This window comes from Drosophila biarmipes, chromosome 2R (assembly GCF_025231255.1).
Source record: "Drosophila biarmipes strain raj3 chromosome 2R, RU_DBia_V1.1, whole genome shotgun sequence".
Classification (NCBI taxonomy): Eukaryota; Metazoa; Arthropoda; class Insecta; order Diptera; family Drosophilidae; genus Drosophila; species Drosophila biarmipes.
The window spans coordinates 21,495,367-21,515,961 of NC_066615.1; the positions used below are offsets into that span (position 1 = coordinate 21,495,367).

The window sequence follows — 20,595 nt, forward strand, 5'->3', positions numbered from 1 at the left end:
TTGGACTCTAAGTCTCGGAATGCCAACTATGTTTCGCAATAACAACTTCGCCGGCTGTTGATAACGATAAAGTCAGAGTTCCCGAGTTGATTGAGTGAATACGATTAATCGCTTCGGTGATGAGTGAACTATGAATGTGCCTTATGATATAGTCGAAAAGATATACAGAGTGAGATAACCCTGAAGGGGAAGCTAATAGGCTAATAAGCGTAGAACAGATGATTCACAGTACTACGTAAGAGGGTGCTCCAAGTACAGGCAAACTAACCTTCTAATCTACGGATACTTATATATGATTGTAACCTAAAATTTACTAAATTATTTTATTCTAATGTATACATGGCATTATTATGTAAGCTACTTATTCAAACATCTTTAGCCAAAACTTTAATTTCTATTGCATTCTTACCCATGATAGTAATTCGGGTGGAGCCCCGACTGTAAGCGCTGGTTTTCGAAGATGGGCTAGCACGTACCATTAATTAGTAATCGCTTCGGGTCTTTCCCCTCTTTCGTGCCGTCTTGCCCAGTTCTCGGAACCCCATGCTAGTTTGGCTATAATTTCACAATCAACCAATGGGTGCCACTGTAATTGAAGTCTTAGCTCTGACTTCCTATGTGCAGTCGGTTTTAACTGGAACTTTTGGGTCGTCGAGTCGTTCTGTCTTCCCCATCGGCGAACTTAACTCCCGAGACGAAGGTTTCCCAGCGTAGCACTAAACCCCGTAAGCCCCCACTTCGGTTTAGCCCAAAAACGGCGTGTACGTGCCGCTAGTTCAGCTCCATAGATCGTCCGGCGGTAATCAGTTTACGCTGACGTCGTTCGCCTACCACTTTCCCCTCTAGGTGCCCCCGAAGAACCCCTTTCCCCACGCCCCTGACCCTGCAGGTACAGCCAGGGTCAAAAAATTAGAGAAGTCCCAATAATATACCCAGTTTTGTAGGAAAAAATCATTTAAAAAATGCATTTCAGTTATATATTTTTATTGGACTTATTTAGAATATGGTTAAAAAAACAGTTCTCAAATGAAAAATCACAATACCTCCACCATTTCCATTATATCTATTTTATTTTAGTTAGCCCATTTTTTTTACTTTTTTACTTTTATTTCTGAATATTATATACATACATTGAACTTCAGAATAGTTTGGAGGAGGAATTAAGATAAGTTCATTCAATCTATTTCATCAATTTTTGTTGGCTTTCTAAACAGATCTGCATATCATAGTTTACCATATATATGATTCTCCTATTGTTGCAGATATAAATATGCATTTTTGCGCCCTACTATCTTGACCCTGGCTGTGTATGCACATTCATATTCAAATCCAAGTGCAAGTCGTGTAGCTACATGCGAAACTCTATGTAAACCGAAATGGTTTTCATTTATTTTTTCCAATTCTATTTTGCTGCTGTTCGTTTTCATGAACCGATACTAACACGAGTGCTACTATTTCAGTTGGTTACTAAACATTTAGTGCCCCCTCCCGACTACGCCCCCTCGACAAATCGAGAGGAGCGGGCTGACTAAGCGAACGACAACAAACGGCAGCGGATGAAATGTCGCGCCATATTAACCATATTGCCCGCTACCAGAAGGGGGCTTTGCGGTGGCTCTAGCATACTGCCCATGCCCCACTGTGTGGGGTTCTCTGCCCCCTTCGGCCCCGCCGGCCCAGCACCCCTTCCGCCGCTCCTTCGGCCCGCATCTGTCGCCCGGCAGTTAGCTGCAGTTGCTCCAATTGTTTGTTTGTGTTGGCCAGCCAGCCAGCCAGCGTCCAGGTACAGTGAGGCCTCTTAAGACCTAAAAGTACTAAGTCTCCGCTTATAACTTTTTGGAAAACCAGGAAAAATATATAAGAATTCCCAAAAATATATATTTATTTTTTTGTAAGTATTATCTGCAATTGGATAATACTTTCCGGCTGCAATTCATGTCGGTTCGAGCATAAGTTTATTGTTAAGATCATTCTGCATTGTGTAAAATTAATTATTCTTCACAAAATTGTCCAGAATATCCTGCCTTTCAGTTTAGGTTTCTTTGTCCTGTCATAAGACGAATGGAGTAGTTAAATTGAAAGCTTTATTCATGTGGAAGGAAATCAATAAGCCAAAATAATGAAACAATTAAACTTGTAGAACTAAATATGAATCTTTAAAGTCTTTAAGGTTTTGACAGACAAATAAACTACACATGAGACAATTGGCTTATTGGGTGGTTTGAATAAATTGATTTGTTTGCTGGACATTTAGAATAATTTAAGTTTGAGCTGTCGAGCCTGTAAAATGAAGTAGTTATGTAAAAAAATATGTTTTCTGGGAAAAGCTTTTCTTAAAAAAGTTTCTATTTGCACCTCTTTTGGTAAAAAACAGGTTAAATTTAAAAGAAGAAGATTTTAAATTGTAATTTTCATATTAAAACTAATATTTAGGCTACTCTTTTGATAATGAGAGTAGTTAAAAAAAATATATTTCTAAGCAAATAAAAATTGTGTTCACAGATTCAACTTTTAGGGTTTCTACTGTCTGGGTTAGTTGTGTTTGAGTGTGGCGCTGTATTTTTGCCGCAGTTGTTGTTGTGCACAACGTGATAAAAACTTTAAACATTGAATTGTGATACTTCGTCACTTGGTTGTAAATTGAAATAAGACTACCTTCCTCTCGTGCCCCCAAGAATACCCCATTTCCCAGCCCGGCCCACCCCACCCCGCGCGTTCACCGAAATGCGAGGCGAAGGCAAAAACAAAGTAGAGTAAGAAGAAAAATCTCTTGCAATTGTCAGCAAATTTTCTTCAAATGAACGAGAACTTTGCAGCAACAAGGGTTCAGGGTGGGGAAAAATGGGGCCGACCGAGACATTTGTTTAGTTGGGTTTTGAGTTTTGTAAGTTTTATGATTTAAATGCAAACCCACACATAACCCAGCACTCATCATTTTTTGCGAGTGTATATATATAAGCTTATGTGTGAGCAGTCATTATTTATGTGAAGCTTTGCCCGATTCCATATTTTCCACTCCTCGAATGCCCGATTCCACGTCCAATTTCAGTGCACTTTCTGACGCCTTCGGCTTGGCTCCCAATCCTAACGTCTCCGCTTAAGATTTTAGGTTTTCGGTCTCTTGGTCTTTCGGTCTTTGCGGTTTTGAGTATTTCCCCCGATTTCTTCCCTTGATTTTGCACTTGATTTGCGAATATGCGCAAAATTTGTGTAAATTAAATAAATAATAAACGTGCCTCAACTTTTAATGGACTTTTTCAAAGAGGCTCACAAATAACTCGCCCAAAAGAAAGCCAAATGCCTAGCACATTTGGCCAGTTCCACAAATAATTCACGTTTTTATGGTGAGTTTAAAATATACTTTTTTATATGAGCAAATACAATTGCAATGGATTTAATAATAATGGAGTTATTGGCTCAAAAAGCTGTGATCAAGTATGTAATTTTGAGAAAATGTTTGGTTATGTTCTCGAGCCAAGTTCGGAATGATAAGATATTTTTAAAACATTTTCTTCGAATTGGTTTTATTTTCTAGGTGTTTTTTGTTCTGATTCTGAATGAGGATTGGAAGGTAATACTTTCAAAGAAGAATATTTTATCAATGTTCAAAGTATTACCTTCTTCTAAAATACCTAATTGGTACAGTTTCGATTCTGAGTTGAAATTCTGTCGAGCCCAGCCATGTAAAGTCCGAGAACCATTATCGAATAGTCCGAGCACGAACTTTAAACCCAAATCGCTGCAGAACGGGCTTTATGGTGGCTGAAATTACCGTTGGCCGAGTGCTAAGTTTATGGCTCTTGAGTCACAAACGTAATGCTAGCGCACTCTGCTTACCTTCGGCTCAATTATCTGATAAGGAAGGCAGCATATAGGGGACTGACTCGAGCGATATCCGCGGTTTGTTGACCTCCCGCTGATAAAGATTTTCCTTTTGTGTATCTTCTGCCTTCTGGGTTTGCGAAAACTTTACTTGCACGAAGATCATGGCAAGAAAGCTGGCCAGAAGAAGCGAGCGCTTTATGGCTAAGAAGTGGCTACTATGTGGTGACTATATGGTAATTAGGGGGCTAATAAGTAAAACCCGCACGTAGCCCAAATAAAAATGGTAACAGAATCGAATACGAGCTCCACGATTGGTGACAGACTCTCGGGGCATTCTGGTTTTAGCGCTCCAAGGCCAGTGGATCTATCAGGTTAATTACCCGCCATTGTTAATCCTAGTACTCGTACGCCCCGCGCCCTTTATCTCGTTCTTGGTTGTCGGATTTCGGTTTTCAGTTCTCCGTCCGCTGGTTTCTTAGCCGCAAAACTTTTTTCTATGCCCATAATGAATTCAATTATTGTCACTCGAGTGCGTTAAATATGCCGCAAAGGTATGTGCTATATGGTCTATCTGTATCTGCGAGATACATTCGTATGTTTCGTATGTTAATACGTGCCCAGCCACAAGTCTAACGCAGAACGGCAAGACAAATAAAAATAAAAAGCCAAAGGCTTCTGCGTCACTTGAAATTAAAATGCTTGTGCAGAAATAACAACAAAATTACCAAAATAAATGGAAATAAAGGCTCAAAACTAGTTTTTGAGCGCATTTCGGTCGCCAGGGGAAACTTGACAGCTTTGGGCCGTATTAAAATGCGAGGGCAGCTTTAAAGATTAGTAAGGGATTGCTATACTGATATTCACTTTACAATTTTGGAATAAAAACTTTAAAAATGATTGTATAAATATTACATGCTCCTACAGATTTTTCAATAATTTATAAGCATTTTGTGGCTTATTATTACAATAGTCTATAACTTCTTGTACATGGCTACAAAATGTCCAAACTATGTAATATTTATTCTGAATTTGTAAATTAGTATACATAACTTACAAAAAAAAAGTAAATTAATTAAAAATTAATACACTTTTAAATAAAAAAGTCTTTTATTTTGAACTTGTCTTATCTGTGATCATTTTAATTTTCTGAAAATATCCAAAGACCATAAGATACATTTGAAAATAATTACTTTAAGATCAGCCACCTCGCAATCACTTTAAATTTATAATGCTTTTTGTGTGGAATTTATGAATGTACCTACAGATAGGTTTATTTATAATAAGTTAATTCTTCCCCACCTTCGGCTACGTGATTATATTGCCATTCGACACCGACGGTCCTAATAAAGAATACAAAAATCTACAAAAAATATAAAATTATATATATTTATTCTGCGATTTCCTCTGCGTCTGTTGAGACGCCATGTTAAAACCGTATTTCGCTGCCAATTCCGAATTTAATTTATTAATTTCGACTAATGTCTGACTTGTTTGGCTGCTCTCTCTTCGTTTGTTTATCGTCATTCGTTGTTCTTTTGGGATGGGCCCCGCCCTAATCTTTACACAATACGCTGTTGTTTTTTGTTTTTAACAATTGCTTAGTCCCTCTCACTCGCACTTCCATCCAGCCACCTCTTTCGCTCCTTCTGTATTCTGGATTTGAGCGTGTATTTGTTGCTTTTATAAACATGTTTTCGCATTAATAATACATTTTTATTCGCTAATTTAAGTGTTGTTTACATTTAACACGAAACCAGTTAGAGTCTCGAACATATCAGCAAGTATATACAGAAACAGTCGCGGTGGAAAAAATGTAAATATAAATAAATATTATATAAATCAAGTTAAAAAAATTTTTTTTTGTATTAAATATATATTAAAATTTGGCAAACAAGTAAAGTAAAGCCCTAGTCAATTTATAATGAATGATTTTGGACAAGTTTTTGTTGGTAGGGTCACATTGTGAAACAAAATTTAAGCTGGGCAGACTATACATACAAAACATGTGTTTTTAAAAAACTAAAAAACAATTATGTTTTTTTAAAGATAAAAACTAATCTATTCTTGGGTAGTCAAGCATTCAAGTAACATTTAAACTTGATAAAAATATTTTCAAAATCTATTTAAACACTACTAGTATTTTGTCCGCTGGCGTGTATATAGTACATATAAAAGCACCCACACAGCAACACTTCTGGGTGGAGCCTAAAACTTTGATAATTTACTTAGTCTGCGTCTGTATCTGTGAGTGTGCCTCTTTCTTATTCGTTATTTATGCATTTGTTAAACTTAGACTTGGGAATCATTCGATGGCGATTAAAGAGTTACTCTTGCTCGTAGAAGGCTCCCCATGGCCAAATTCCCATGCTCTCCACTTCCGAAAAGTTATACCAACAATTGTTGAGCTTGACAAAGGGAAAAGGGCGGTTTAAAGTGGCTGGGTATACTTGTGGGTGATTAAACCTCCCACAATCAACGCCCCGCACAGCGGGCTTAGCCTTTTTCCCCTTTTCAGTTCAAACAAATCCTTGTCAACGCATTAAATAAATGTTGTCGAACCCCGAAACTGCCTTCTCATATTCTGTATCCTTTTCAAAATAATATTTGATGTGGTATTGTAATGACTGTTTGTGACAGAAGTGTAAAAAACATTGTTAGTTTAAGATTGGCCTAAAAATATCTTCAAATATCATAGGTATATTTTCTCTAAAACGTTTATGTTGTAGTACACACTTATTGAGGCCTATAAATGTAAAATTTCATATTCGTAAAAATAATACATTTTTTAAATTCTATAAATACATATTTTTATTCCTCACTGTAACAAAGGTATCTAAAATGTGTAGGAAACTTAAACATGACAGACAATTGGGAATTATATGAGCTACGAGTTCCGGATCCTTTACGTTTCCTATCTCCGATGAGTTGAGTGCTATTATCTTAAGAACTGGTATATTCCTATGAGTGCTCCATAATTTCCATTAATTGAGGTCTCCTAACTTGCTCAAGTACTAGTCTCGGTTTCATTTCGGTTAGAAAAGGGTCTGTACTTAAGTTTACGACCGGACCCAGATAGGGGATTGAGGTTGGCAACCGAATACGCCGTCCCAGATACAATTGACAATGGAGCGGAACTCGAATCCGTTCGGCAATTTGGGGCAGCATTGAGGAACTGGGAGGGTGATTGAAACGCGACAATTTGTGGGTTCTCAAGTGCTCGAGCGCAACTTGAATAACAAGCAATGAGCCATCCGAAATCGACGGGGGATGTATGAACATTGAGCATATAGCAATAGCACACATTACACCAATCAATCCGAATCGGATCCAGCTGCCCCTTCCTCAGATTCGGGTAAACAACAGCCATTAGCGCCAACGGCGACACTTGAGATGGTGTAACCAAATCATAAATTCATATAGGCAAATGGAGATAGATACGGGAGTGCTTTCTCTGTGTCATTCTATTCATTTCCATTAGAGTCGCATAGATGTTCAGATGGATAGATATCCCTGCCAGTGGGGCGCGGCTTTCGTAATTGGTTCAAGTGCTGCAGCCTCAGAGCCACAGATTCGAATGGAAACTGTACTTTATCGCCAACAATGAGTTGTCAAATCCCAAAAAACCAGCTGGTTGTTGCGAACGGAAACTCCTTTTCATCTCCAGATTTATTTTCGTTCTCATCTCCGTTCGCCTCCTTGCGTTCCGAGATTTATCAAACTATCTTCGGGCATTTTGCATCCCTTTGGCGCATCGCATCCCTTTGCTTCCTGTTGGAGACGAACATCTCATCTAACTCGGTTCATCTCCGCCCGTCCGTGGAGGTTTTCCTTATTGTCTATACTCTAACCTGGTGTCTTGAAAGGGTTATATAGTTGTGTCAGCTAAGTCAGCCAAGGTGTGTATATTAAATGGTTTCTAAGGTCTTCTAAATGGGAAAAGTGCAGTCTGGAATTTTAAAAGATAGTTAAAGTGATATAGAGGAAACCTTTCCAAAAGAGTTATATTTTTAATATTGCAATGAGATTAAAAAAAACTTATACTAAAATATATTATTTCCAGCAATTGTGTATATTGAAATAGGGTTCTAAGATGTTCTAAATGAAAAGAGTTCAGTCTGGAATTACTCAGGATAATCACAGTAATATACAGAAATTCCTTGGGAATTTTACTATAATATAGTGGAAAATACTAAAACAAAGAAACACCAAAGGCAACCAGATGAAAGACTAAAGTAAAAACATTGGTATTATTTAAGTGGAAATTCTTAACATTTTTTAAAAAAAAAAGAGTAAAGTGTGGACTTTTAGTGTTATGAATCACCGTTTCCAATCGTTTTGTTCCAGAACTGCTGTCTGAAGGGAAGTATTCCTAAGAACTGCCCTTGTTAGCCCAACTTTTAGGGTATTTCCAACTTCGCTTTGGTCACAGACACTGTCTCCCCACCATTCCTCCCTTCATTTCCATTGTAATGGGTCCGAATTCAAAAAGTCGACAACGCGCATATTTTAAGAAATCATTTCTTGATTACGACGTTTGAAAACAATTTGTCTTTCACTCTTTCGCTTCAGTTCTCGGCTTTTGGTTATTTGGTTACTGCTTTCGTGAGTACATAGCTATTTACATACCTCCGAACATAGATACAGATGCGTTCGTATGGGGGTTTTTGTTTTTGTGTGTGAGACGTATTGTGTACTTAGCGCAAAGTTGTCTGACTTGTTGAGACTTTTTATGCATTATTCTAGCGCCCATTTTGATTTTTATTATTGTTGCTGCGGCGGCTGCTTCTATTTCTGTTGCTTTTTCATTGGCTTTCGTTAAAAAATAGACATGGGAGTTCTTACTGAGCTAAATTGATGTGGTTGCCTCTTTGTCGCTCGTAAGTAACTGGGTTTTTCATAAAAATGAATTCATAATTTGAGTGGAGGTTTTCTTTTGGGGGAAATATTGGTAGGAATTGTTAAGTGGAAGTGCTTTGGTTTTCAGGGGGACAGAAATGGTCTTCTATTAAAAGTACGCCAGTATATGTTTTCTAATCTTTTAATTAAAAATTGGTTGTAATTTGATTGGGAAAATTTTTGTAAGTACTGTCTTATTAATTACTTTTTTCTGTTTAAAGTTAACAATTTTTATAAAATTTGTTTTTTTTGAAAAGACTTCCCTAACTATTCCCTGTAAATTATATGTTTTTTGGAAAAATATTCTTTGGCTAGTTTAGTCCTTGAACGAAATCTTCATTTGGGATTCGTCTTTAGAGCTTTCTCCTTTCATTAACAAATTTTAGTGAATTGGCGGAGAAAGCGGGAAGGCAACAGCCGTCACAACAAATGGCAACAACACCTGTTGCAGCCACACACACACGCACACACAGGCCATTTCACACAGACACGCGCCGCCGCATCCGCACACAAGCACGCAAAAAGGACAATAACATTTGCTCACGTGTCGAGAGGAAGAGAGTGGGAGCGGCGCGCCGGCGGCATGAGAGCAAAAGGGAAAGCAACAGAGGCCAAACACATGTCTGCAGGACCCTCTCTCCTTCCAGCACCACTTCCTCTCCCTCTCTCTCACGAAAAGGTGAGCGTGTCCTTGCCTTCGTCCTTTCCGTCTCTGTTTTGTTTTCGCTCTTCGCCCGTGCGTGCGAGTAACATGTGCATATGTGTACTTCGTGGCCATAGGTCAGGTTCAAAGCCCGCCTCGGGTTCGAATTCAGGTTAGGGATCAGGATCCCGGGATGTGGATAAGGACACGGATACGGGGCATTGGCAGCTAAATGCCACTAAATATGCAGCACAACGAAACTGGGCCGAGTGGCATGTGTCCTCTCGTCCGCAACGCGATTCCAAAGGTGTTGCAGCCTGTCACAATATTGCGTGCTCCTTGCTTTCGTCCTTTGCTCCTGCTGATGCTGATAAGAAGGGACCAGGCAACGGCGACCGCAACTGTAAAATGTCAACAGTTGGCGACCCAGAGACCACATGTCGAGATGAGGCAGGATCCCGGGGACATAAACATGCCAGCACAAAGTGTGGGGCAATAATGTGCAATGAGGGACATCCCCTAAGCAGAGGGAGCAATAACTTAGGGGTCCGAAGGAAAGCTAAGAAATAATTGCCATTATGTCCTGTTTGAGAAAGTTCTGTTGTTGGTGCTTTGAGATATGCTGTCTGACAGATACTATATACCCTTTAAATTTAAAGAAAACATGTCTGAAAATTAGAATACTTAATATTTTAAATTTTTATGTTATATAAGCTATATAAGAAAGGTTTTTTGAAACACCAATTTGTTTGAAAAGGCTTAATAATATAACTAAAATATAGAAAATCTTTAAAAAAGAAGGGTATAAATACATTTCATTTTGAATTCGCATAGTTCCATTAAAGTTAGTTATCTCAGGGTTCAACATTTGAGCTTCAAATGTAGGGTATATACATCAAACTGTCATTAGGTTTTAATTGTGACTTCTCAATTTCTTTTATACCATTAGAACAATGAAGCACAAATCAGCATACATGCATGCTTCCCCAATATATCCCCGAGCGCAAAACTATAATAAAAGATCCCGAGCTCAGTAAACCCGAATAAACGCCCAGCAGTTGTCTTCCCAAGGGTGCAGATTATGCCCGACTATCAAATAGCATTTCCGATCCCGATCCCGAGATCAACTGTACCATAATTCCAGACATAAGTATAAAATCGCACGCAAAACTGAGACCGAAACTAAATTTGAGCTGGAACTGAGGCCAAATTGAAGTCGTACACCCTAAACCTAGAACGCAGAACGACTTCGGTGCCGACTACCTGAGCCATATGATTCGTACCTTGAGGCATTCGGATTTGTTTTATTTGTAGTTCGTTCTGTTGTTTTTGTTGTAGCTCATCATGTTCCTGGTAAAAATTGTTTGCGTCTTGTGCAAACAAACACAGACTTTGAGTCTGAGCGACTGGGGAGAGATAACAAAGGAAACACGTTATCCTTTTTTTCATGTTAATGGTTTATGGTTTCCTTGTTTTGGTTGTAGAAACAGGAATCGCCATCCTTCGTCTTGCAAAAACTGCGCAGCTGCTTCGGCATAAATCCTTTGTTCGCAGATTATGAATGCGTAAGAGTACGATCCGTAGGTCCGGGAGTGTGTCTCAGTTTCCATTTTAGACTAGGGAGATTGAATTACCATTTGAACAGGTGTCCCTTTCCCCTGATTTTTACTAATAATGCAATATTCCGTTGAGGCTGCAACCCTCGCACAGTTTTGAAGTCCTAATCCAGGGGATGCTGCAACTATTATTAAACAAATTCAAACCTCTGGCAGTGACAATATTTGAGCCAGTCGGTGAAAATGGGTGGTGGCAGTCGTGGAAGTTATGAAAAGTATCTACGCATCTGCATCTGTAGACGTCTAGTCGGGTAAACTGTACTCGCTCGACAATTTGAAATTCAAATCGCAGCGGCGTTGAAAGCGTATTTCAATTTTTCCCCCTTTTGTGGAGTGCCCGGCAGATTGAGAGATTGCCAAATCACATTTCACAGAGCTCGGCTCTAAAGTTAGGCAAATGTATTTACATATTTAGCCAAGAAGCCGAAGGAAAAAAGTGACACAACACAAAGATACTTTCTAGTTGCAGGGTTGAGCGAACAAACCGGCATATAGATACAGATACAAAGATTCAGCTCGAGTTGAGATGTTTACCCCGAGATACGCCGCAGAATGGGTTGCCCCTGATGATGATGATGCTGATGATGGGGGAAGGAATAACCAAGGCAATAATCTAATGTATTCAAAATCATATCTACGCACAATTCTATGTGAATATTTGTATATTTATGGGTTTTTGTGAAACTGTATTAATGGTCCAAATATTCTTGATTACCATGAAGCCATTTGAATTTGGGTTTTGCCCTCAGATTTTTATTAACGAACTTTCTGGGAACTCTTGCTCACGCAGCCCACCGCCCTCTTCCGTTCTGTTTGGCCATATAGAAATCAGAGCCATTGTCTTTTGGGTAACAAATTTTCCATCAATTTCCCCGCCCTTTTTCCATCACGAGCCGCGAAGTACACCCTTGACAGAAGGGGGTTGCTACATATTTCCCAAAGCTATTTTGAACTCGAGTGTTTGGGGGAAAAGCCAAAATGCCGAAATGATGCATTAAACTGCTGAAAGATGTGCGAATTAGTTGCGACCAGTTGGGAATCGTTGGTGGGAGGTTGTAACCCTGGAGTTGAGTGGAGAGGAATGGGATGTTCCCGTCAGATCGGTGAATTGAGTTGTTGAACTGGAATGATTGCGTGAGAAGGGTCCTCGAAATGGTGCAAATTTCCCAAAAAGGCAACATTTGTGAGGGGTAATTGTAAATTGGAAACAAATATCAAAATAAGAACTTTAATGAATCTTGTTTTGGAGTGTTCTTCAAAAGATTTTATTTCATAATACATCAAAATAAGAAATAACAAGGAAAACCACGTTATTTAAAAGAAAAAAAAAGAAACTTACTTTGGGAGATTTGATTACATTACCTTCAAATGATAACATATAATACACAGGAAGAGACATATTTTAAAAGAAAAACTCTCCACACCTAATGGGATTTCTTTCTTATCTAGCCTGAGATCCCCGGCTTACAAAGGAGTCCTGGGCCCTGCCTAGAATTTCATCAACTAAATGACAGGCATCCGTCCCTCAGAGATGACTCTCCCACATTGTCATTGTTCAATGTGCATGGCTACAATAATTAATTTTCCCAAATCCCGATATCAGATTTATCTATGGAAAACGTTTTAAGCCTCCCCCTGACCAAAAAAAATGAAATGAAATGAGCAAACGAAGACCCAAGAACAAAACCAAAAATGAAAAAACGAACGCGAACAATGAGAGATATTTTTAAATGGAAAATTCTGTATTTAATCCTCACTATGTCCCATACCTTTCTCACACATCCATCCGGCTATCCGTGAATCCATCTATCTGTCGGCTGGCTCTTAACTAACCCAACCTTAGACTGCCTCAGATATTCCGGCTTTCAGTTTTCAGTGGTTGTTGTAATTCATCACCTACAAATCAATCATTTTGACGAAGCAAATCACTAAAAAGAAGAACGTACGAACCGAGAGAACAACGAAATAAAAGGAATATCGCACTAAGAACGGAGCGTATAAAATGCACACACACCGGGCTGGAGGGACAATAGATCAATGCTTCAATATCAAAGAGTCGGCTTGACCTTTTAACGCAACTTTTTCCAGAAGGTGAGGGGTGAGTCGAGGGACGAGCTATCGGGAGATGCGAGATGGAAGCCTGTCTCAGGCCGACTAATTGTCTCCCAATGGATCACTCTCTGGGCTGTTACACTGGGGAAATCTGCGATGGTTATCTTATTATAATATAAGTAAAATATATTTTAGGAATTTTAAAGAATTTTTTTTTGGTAATGTAATAATTTCTAAATATAGAAAGTTACTTTTTTTAGTTGTCAAATAAAATTATCTATATATTTAAAGCAAAAGCTCCCTAACTCTCATCTTTTTGCTCATTGTGCTATAACCAGTTGGGAATTTTAAGACCAAAACTTAAAATTTGTAGGCATTATTCTTAAAAAGAGATCGAATCATGAATTTCTTTGTCGTTTTGTAACGGTTTTTGTATCTACATTTTTCTCACTGCATCGCTCTCTATCTCGGACGCATGAAAAATGTTTTTATTCCATAGATTTATGTAGATAGCCCTGCGAAGGTGTGGTGTAGGTGAGCGAGCGCTTGTGTGCAGTGCACATTCGTCTGTGTACGGCACTTAATTTGTTGTTCTTGTGTGCTGCAGCATGGTGGTGTGAGATTACGCATTTTGAGTTCCCTGCCTGATCTTGACGATCCTTTCAGAATTGGAATTCTCATCTTGTCTTGGCTTAGTTTACAATGCTCTTTTGATTAGGCCACGAAGGTGGCCCCCCTCCCCTGCCCTGAACCCTCCCCGTACGTGATTGGTATTATTCATCACTTGTCCTTCGCTCGTATATCCTATCTTTGGCATTTGTTTCTTCGCCTGGCATTCTGGCTTATCGGGCAAGATTTGTTTAGGCACAGAACCTTGGCAGTGTTTAATTAAAATTTTAAGTATGCTCAGGTAGCCTCGTTGCTTATTTTGGTATCTCCTGTTTGCTAGGTAGAATCAAAAAATTCTGAAATTTATTTAGTAACCACAGGAAGTCGTAAAACATTTGCGCGCTTGCCGACTATGATTTTCCTGCCCGACTACAACATTTTCTAATTGATTTTTATGGATTTTTGTTCAGACATTTACAGGACTTCCACCAAGGGAAAGTTTTCTCAATTGAATATGAGTGGGAAGGGGTGAATAGTAAGCGCTTGGCATTCCAACGGGTGGGGGTTCCAAGGGGTCAACAGGGGCCAAAAACTGAAAAGTTTTACGTAGTCCTAACAATGAATGCAGTCGATAAGTAGTGGCATAAGTACGATTTCATTTCTACACACACAGTCGCATATTGCCAGAAACGAGAGCTGAGCAATGGAATCGGTTTTAATTTTAACAGACACCGATCTAGTTAGTGCCCTGCGATGGAAAATACCAGATACTTTTTGGGCTTCGTGGTCAGAATAATAAGTTACTTGTAAAGCACACAAAAAAAGCAATCAGTTTAAGGAAATTACTTTTCTACAGAAAAGAAGAATTTGAATTTGGTTGATGCTATGTAAGATTGAAAAAAAATCTAAAAGTCAATTCTAGCAGTTCTATTTGTTTTTAAACTAAATATAGTACTGTTAAAAAATTGAAATGACATTATGAAATTTTTACACAATTTTGGAAATATCCACGCCCAAAAAAATTTGTAGGATGATGCGAACTCCTAAAGTTAGGGTAAAGTCAAAAGTTTCGTACTCCTCCACCCTTCGAAGGAGACCGAATCTACTCAAGGCACAGCTGTTGGAAAAGAAGCAGAAGTTGGATGAAAGAGGCGAGCAGAAAAGAAAGGAAAAGAAAAGGACAGCAGGCGGCGAGGAGGGGGGCAGGAAGAAGAGGAAGTGGGCTGGGGATGGTCTCGAAATAGTCATTGTAATAAGAAAATTTTGATTTCATTTTTAGTATTTGTATAAAATTTAATAACGCCGCACAAGATGGCTGACTTTGCAGGGCAAGAACAACAAAAGAGCGAGCAGGATGGGCGGAATGAGCGCAGGAGAGGGGTGGCATGGGCATGGGCATGGGCATGGGCTTGGCTGTGGGGTAAGGGTAACTAAAACGCTTAAAACACACAATCTCGTTTCGGGTTCGGTTGGGATTTCGGGGTTACGCTTAAACTCTAAGTACATTTTAACTTAACTGCCTTTTTTGTTGTTGTTCCTTCGTTTTTGCTTTTTTGCTAGTTGCTCTCCCCTTTTCCCTTTTCCCTTTTCCCAGTTCCCATTTCCCTTTTCCATGGCGAATTGTGAGGCGAAGGGCAAAAAACCCAGATGATGATGCCGATGCCAATGATGATTATTACCGTTGGTTGGGGGTGGGGGTTTATCAAGGGGTGGTGACTTGGGTGGTGGTTCCTCAACTTCTAACTTGACTTGTGTGTGTATGTACGTGTGTGCGTTCGCCTGAGTACAATTATAAATTTTTGGAATTGTTGTAATTTAGTTTGTTTGTTTGCCAGTTGGATGTGCTAGCTGCTCCCTCTCGCTCACTCCTACAATATCCCTCGCTCCCTCTACTGGCTAGTTCGAATGTATATTTGTGCTAGGGTTTTCCTTTGTTATATACTAGCTTTGATTGCGTCCTGGCGAGTGAGCGAAGCAGGCACTGTGATACCCATCAATTAGTCAGGGGTTCATTAGAACCCTATTTAGGCTAAGGGATGTGTCAGCAGCTGCTTTCGGGTTATTGCCCCGATTTAAATTGTTTTGCAGTTTTTTAGTACTGTACTTATGAGCTTTATTTTCTTTACAATTTAATTTGGTTTAATGTATGGGGACCCGCATTTCAGTACTACTCTTCTGTTTCTTCAAATATTTCATTTAAAATACTTCAAATTGATAAAGCTTGTTGATTTTATATAAACTAAACTAACTATTTAAAAAACGCAAATTGTACTATATACGAAACCCCCCCCCCCCACCATTCCATAAAACCCTTACCCATAACTCTTGTATGAAGAAGGTAATTATTTCTATAATGCTCTGATAGGTTAAGATCTGTGACAACGTTCCCACCTTGACTATGCCGTGCCGTATCCCTAACGTAACCCCGCATAATCCGTTACCTCCTGTCACTCAACTCGACGGAACTCCGGAGTACTGGGCATACCCTTTGACACCCTATTCATAACGGGTATGAAAACTTTTCTCCTAACTGCGATTTCCAGTGCGACTGCTGCCTTTGCTGATTATCACGATAAAGCATAATGATTACATTTTTAGTAGAAGCCGCTTGTGAGAGAGTGGTGCGAGCAGGATGGCGGCAATCGAAGGTCCTGCGAGTGCGAGCGAGCGTAATTATTGTTCGCAGAACGTCGGAGTTTTTGAACTTGTTGGGATTTGGATTGAAATTGGGCTTAGGCTTGGGTTAGGGTTTACTATTTCGGGTTCGGCTTCGGGTTCTGAGAGGGTTGCTATTCTACTGCCTGGCTGGGCTGGGGAGTGCTAGCAGCATTGGCTTGCACTTGATTAATTGCGATTTATGTATATGCGATATGGAACTTTTGTGTGTAATTACGGACGGGTTGGTTACTGTTGTAGCGGTCGTTGACATGAGGGTTCCTTGCGATTCGTTCGAATCATTCGTTTGCTGTGAAATTCGAGCAATAGCAGAGGTGATTACGTAAGGTAGGGTAAAAAAATAAAAAGGGGGAGGGTCCCTGAAAACACCCAAAATTATGCTATGCAGCTGCAACATCCTTCGTTTCTTTGCTTTTCTTTTTTGGGAATAAAGACTATATTTTTGCCGACTGAGCAAATAATTCTGTTTCAGTATTTGTTGTTTTCTTTTTGGGGAGAGCGCACTGTTGCTGTTGTTGTAGCCGCATTTTGCTTTTTGTTTTGCTTAGGCCGTTTGGTACTCCCACACTGCTCGAGCGAGAGAGTAAAAGATACAAAGATACGAAGAGAGTGGGAGCGGAGAGAGAGCCGGAGCAATCAGCCAAGTTAAAGTACAATTCCCGCTATTGTCCATTACTTTTAACCCACATTCAAAGCCAAATAACAACGCACACCAAGAGGCGAACGAGAGAGCGCGCTCTCCTCAGCATGTTTCGTTAGTTTCCCGAAGCGGCGCACGAACGCTCTTCGGCTCTCCCCGTATCTGTGTGCTTGTAAATTGATTTTATTAGTTTTGCGCTATTGTTGTTGTTGTGTGTTTGCCGCAGCCGCCGTCGACGGCGGCGCCGACGCCGGCAGAGCAGAATGATTTTAAAAAATTTTTGAATTGCGGCCCTTTAGTCAGTAACTAAACGTGCAGCAGTGCGAACGCGCGCAGCGGCAGCAATTCCAGTGTTCTTGGCTCTGTCATCCGGCGTTCTTCCCCTAATCAAACCGCCCAAGAAAACAACCGCCACTAGAACACCCGACTAAATACAATTCCGCATATCGGTTCTCGAGTGCTTACACAACCCAGAAACCAATTTACCAATGTGAACATGTGCAATTAGCTTGCAGAAACTACTGAAAACCAAACCAAAACAAATAAGAAAACTTTGAAACTCCTGCTTTTGGGATTATCAACAAGCAAAAGCCAAACTTTTCGCAGGACTTGTGATAAGGATAACAAACGCGCACAAACAGACAATCAAAATGGTAAATATTTAGCTGGAATAAGACAATCAAAGTGCTTTACATAGGTCTTAAGCGGGATTGAAACTGTAAAAAAGGGGTTCAAAGATGTATCTTAAAGTTGCAGATACTTCTAAAGTTATAAATGTACAAAGGAGATAGCATTGCTTGGATGTATCTTAAAGATGCAGCTATTTTAACTGCTACATGTGTAAATTCATTTGCCAATATCTTTGCTTTTACAATTCTATCTCACTGTTAAAAAAAATACCTACAAAATATTAAATTATTTTTCAAAATATAAAAAATATTTAATTCTTAAATGTAACTATGTTCTTAAGAGCAATGAAAGTCCCTGATAGGGCTAGAAATCTATTTTGCTAGTTTGATTTGGGGCTCTATGGACTACTATTTACTACAGAGACTCATTCATTAGCAAACAAACCCCAAAAGCGATAACACCTAAAAATCTCTAAAATGAATATAGCCCAATATAAGCGTTCTAGTGCTATATTTTCATACGCCCCATGAATCAGCGCGCACTGGCTAATTTCTATTTTATTAGCCAAGTTTGTGTGACTTGACTGACACTCCTTAGTCTTAGTCATTAGCCAACTCACAAATGTCTTGGTATCTTTACCTGCCATTTGCCGTTTGTGTGGGTTAGATTGCATATTATAAAGTCGAACAAATGAGATACCGATGGAGATATTCCGATTTAGAACTGGCGAATACTTTTTATTTGGCACGCACTCGACGCCGCGACGTACATATAAATTTAGCTTAATCTCTTTGCTTGCATATTAATTTTTGCTCAATATTATTGGCATCGGTAATTTCTATAATTTCCGGCGCTGCTGATTCGCTTAACTTAAGCGAACTGCACCCATAAAAGGCGACTGTGATTTGTGTCTCGCGATTTATTTGCTCTGGGACCCATAAAGCAATAAGCCATTGACGTAACACTTCCGTTTCCAAACTAATACGATTCCACTGAATTCTAAAACCACTCTAATACAATCACGCTCGCAGAGGATCCCCAGTTTCCAAGCAATCGACCAGCGGATGTATGTATGCAAAAATTCCAGGCGTTATCCCTCGGGGTTTCCAAAGCGTTTTTCAAAAGAGCTCTTAAATGCTCCCTATTGATAAATACTAAAACCGTCCGTCCGGACCTAATGGTGTACCAACACTGCTGATATACCCCACTAGATTAGTTGCTCGGAAAACAGCTATCTACAGCTTAATATTTTCTTAAGTCCCCGATTTTTTAATATGACTAAGTAATGTTAAGAGAAGGAGGAAGTTCAAAAAAACTAATGATATATTTTATCCAAGCCAAGCGTTCTTATATCACCATGGGTAAAACCAGACAAATTCGCCTGCAATTGTCAAACATTCTTCGCCATCAAATGGTTATGTATCCGATTTTCAAATTAATCGTAATAAATGCAAAATATGAAGAAAAACGAAGAAGAAAAATTGTGGTGTGTTTGAGAAATATTGAAAATGCTGCGCCATATGTGAGATACATTTGTATCTGTGTCCGTGTGTGTGAGTGGATGTGGATGTTGGCGGGATACAAATAAACTTTTGGCACATTAAGAACGCCGCAAAACGCGAAGAGTCAGCCGAATATGAATGTATGATCACGATTATGATTATGATGTTGTTATAATTAGAGAACAACGAAAGCGAAAAACGATTCATAATTATTCAAAAATTGACTCTAAGCACTCGTCGTCGTCGCAGTCGCAGTGCCTCGCTCCGACTTTTCCACCAGCTGCCGTCGCCAGATCGTTCCGATCGCGCAGATCGTTCAGATCCATATGGGCTTTAGTTATGGTCTTAGTTGGGGGCTGCTATTTTTAAGTGCACGCACACACACGGCTGCAATTACACTTTCGAGTGCTTAATCACAGCCGAAAGTTTTACACAAATCATATTCCCGTACTGCCATGGCCTATGGCCCGCCACCCCTCATTTTCCGTTTTCCATTCAGGGCGTGCGCCTCTTGCCACTCTTCCCCGCCGCACTTGCTTTGGTTTTCCATTGAAAAGTCGGGCGAGAATGTGCACGATATGTTTCCACTCAGAACGGAAAATGTTTGGGCGGCAGGAGGCGAGATGAAACGAAAACGACCACATTTGTTTTATTAATTGCCACTCTTACGAACACATGCTCAAGACTCGTGGCCGATAATCGTGGAATACGCTGTTTTATACGACGTAATCATAATTGGCCAAAAAATGGCTGTAATGAGCAATACGAATCGAAAATTACTTGGCTACCCATTTGGACCGTGTTGCCGCGGAAAATCCGCTCATTAATTCGATTCCAGACATCAGGCTACTTCACAGGATGCTGGGATGGGAAAAATATGCATTTAACAGCTGGCAATGTTCACCGAAAGTGGAAAATGGCCACGAGAAGTGCTTTATAGGACTCTAAAATGAATAGTTATTGTAATATATATTTATACGAAATCCAACAAAAAACACTGTTTCGTTTTTTTTTTTTTCATAATTTTGTTTACAATCCTAACACATTTCTTAGCATGGCCAGCTTTTGGTAGAACTCAGTTAATCGAAAATACCATTCGAGCACATTTGGAGCTTTGTCAGCTGCCAACCCCCTTTTTATTGGCTGTCTATTGAATTGGCAATTATTTGAATTTATTTTTAATGCCCACAAAAGCACACACATGAGTATCTGTGAGTTGGGGGCCGTGGCAGGCTGGCAACTTCTTCTACGGCTCATTTTCACCATCTGGAATGGGGTTTGATCTGATTCCCCAAGTGTGTGCGTGTGCATCTGTGTCTGCGGTTGACTACTTAATTTCCAAGTGCCATAAAAATTTCGATTTGGAATTCAAATTGAAAGGTTGCCCGCTCGCCCTTATTGAATCATATGTGTATGCCTTTGGAAATAAGTTGTCTTATTTATTGGTTCTATGCTTATAAATATTTAAAAAGCATCGGATGAAAATAAACAATTAGTGTACCTATC

General features: G+C 39.5%; 1 protein-coding gene across 4 annotated transcripts in view; it reads left to right on the forward strand.

Moving 5' to 3' along the window:
• LOC108022749 (uncharacterized) overlaps positions 1–20,595 on the forward strand; it is a 39,252-nt gene that overhangs the window by 1,804 nt on the left and 16,853 nt on the right. The window contains exon 1 of one of the 4 annotated variants that reach the window (XM_050888251.1): positions 3,107–3,344. The exons of 2 other annotated variants lie outside the window; for them this stretch is intronic. In XM_050888251.1, the coding sequence (XP_050744208.1) occupies positions 3,342–3,344 (3 nt within the window). In that variant the 5' untranslated portion in view covers positions 3,107–3,341. Of the gene's footprint in view, positions 1–3,106; positions 3,345–17,267; positions 17,611–20,595 lie in introns of those variants that run through there. One more of the 4 variants, XM_017091846.3, reaches the window with a different exon arrangement.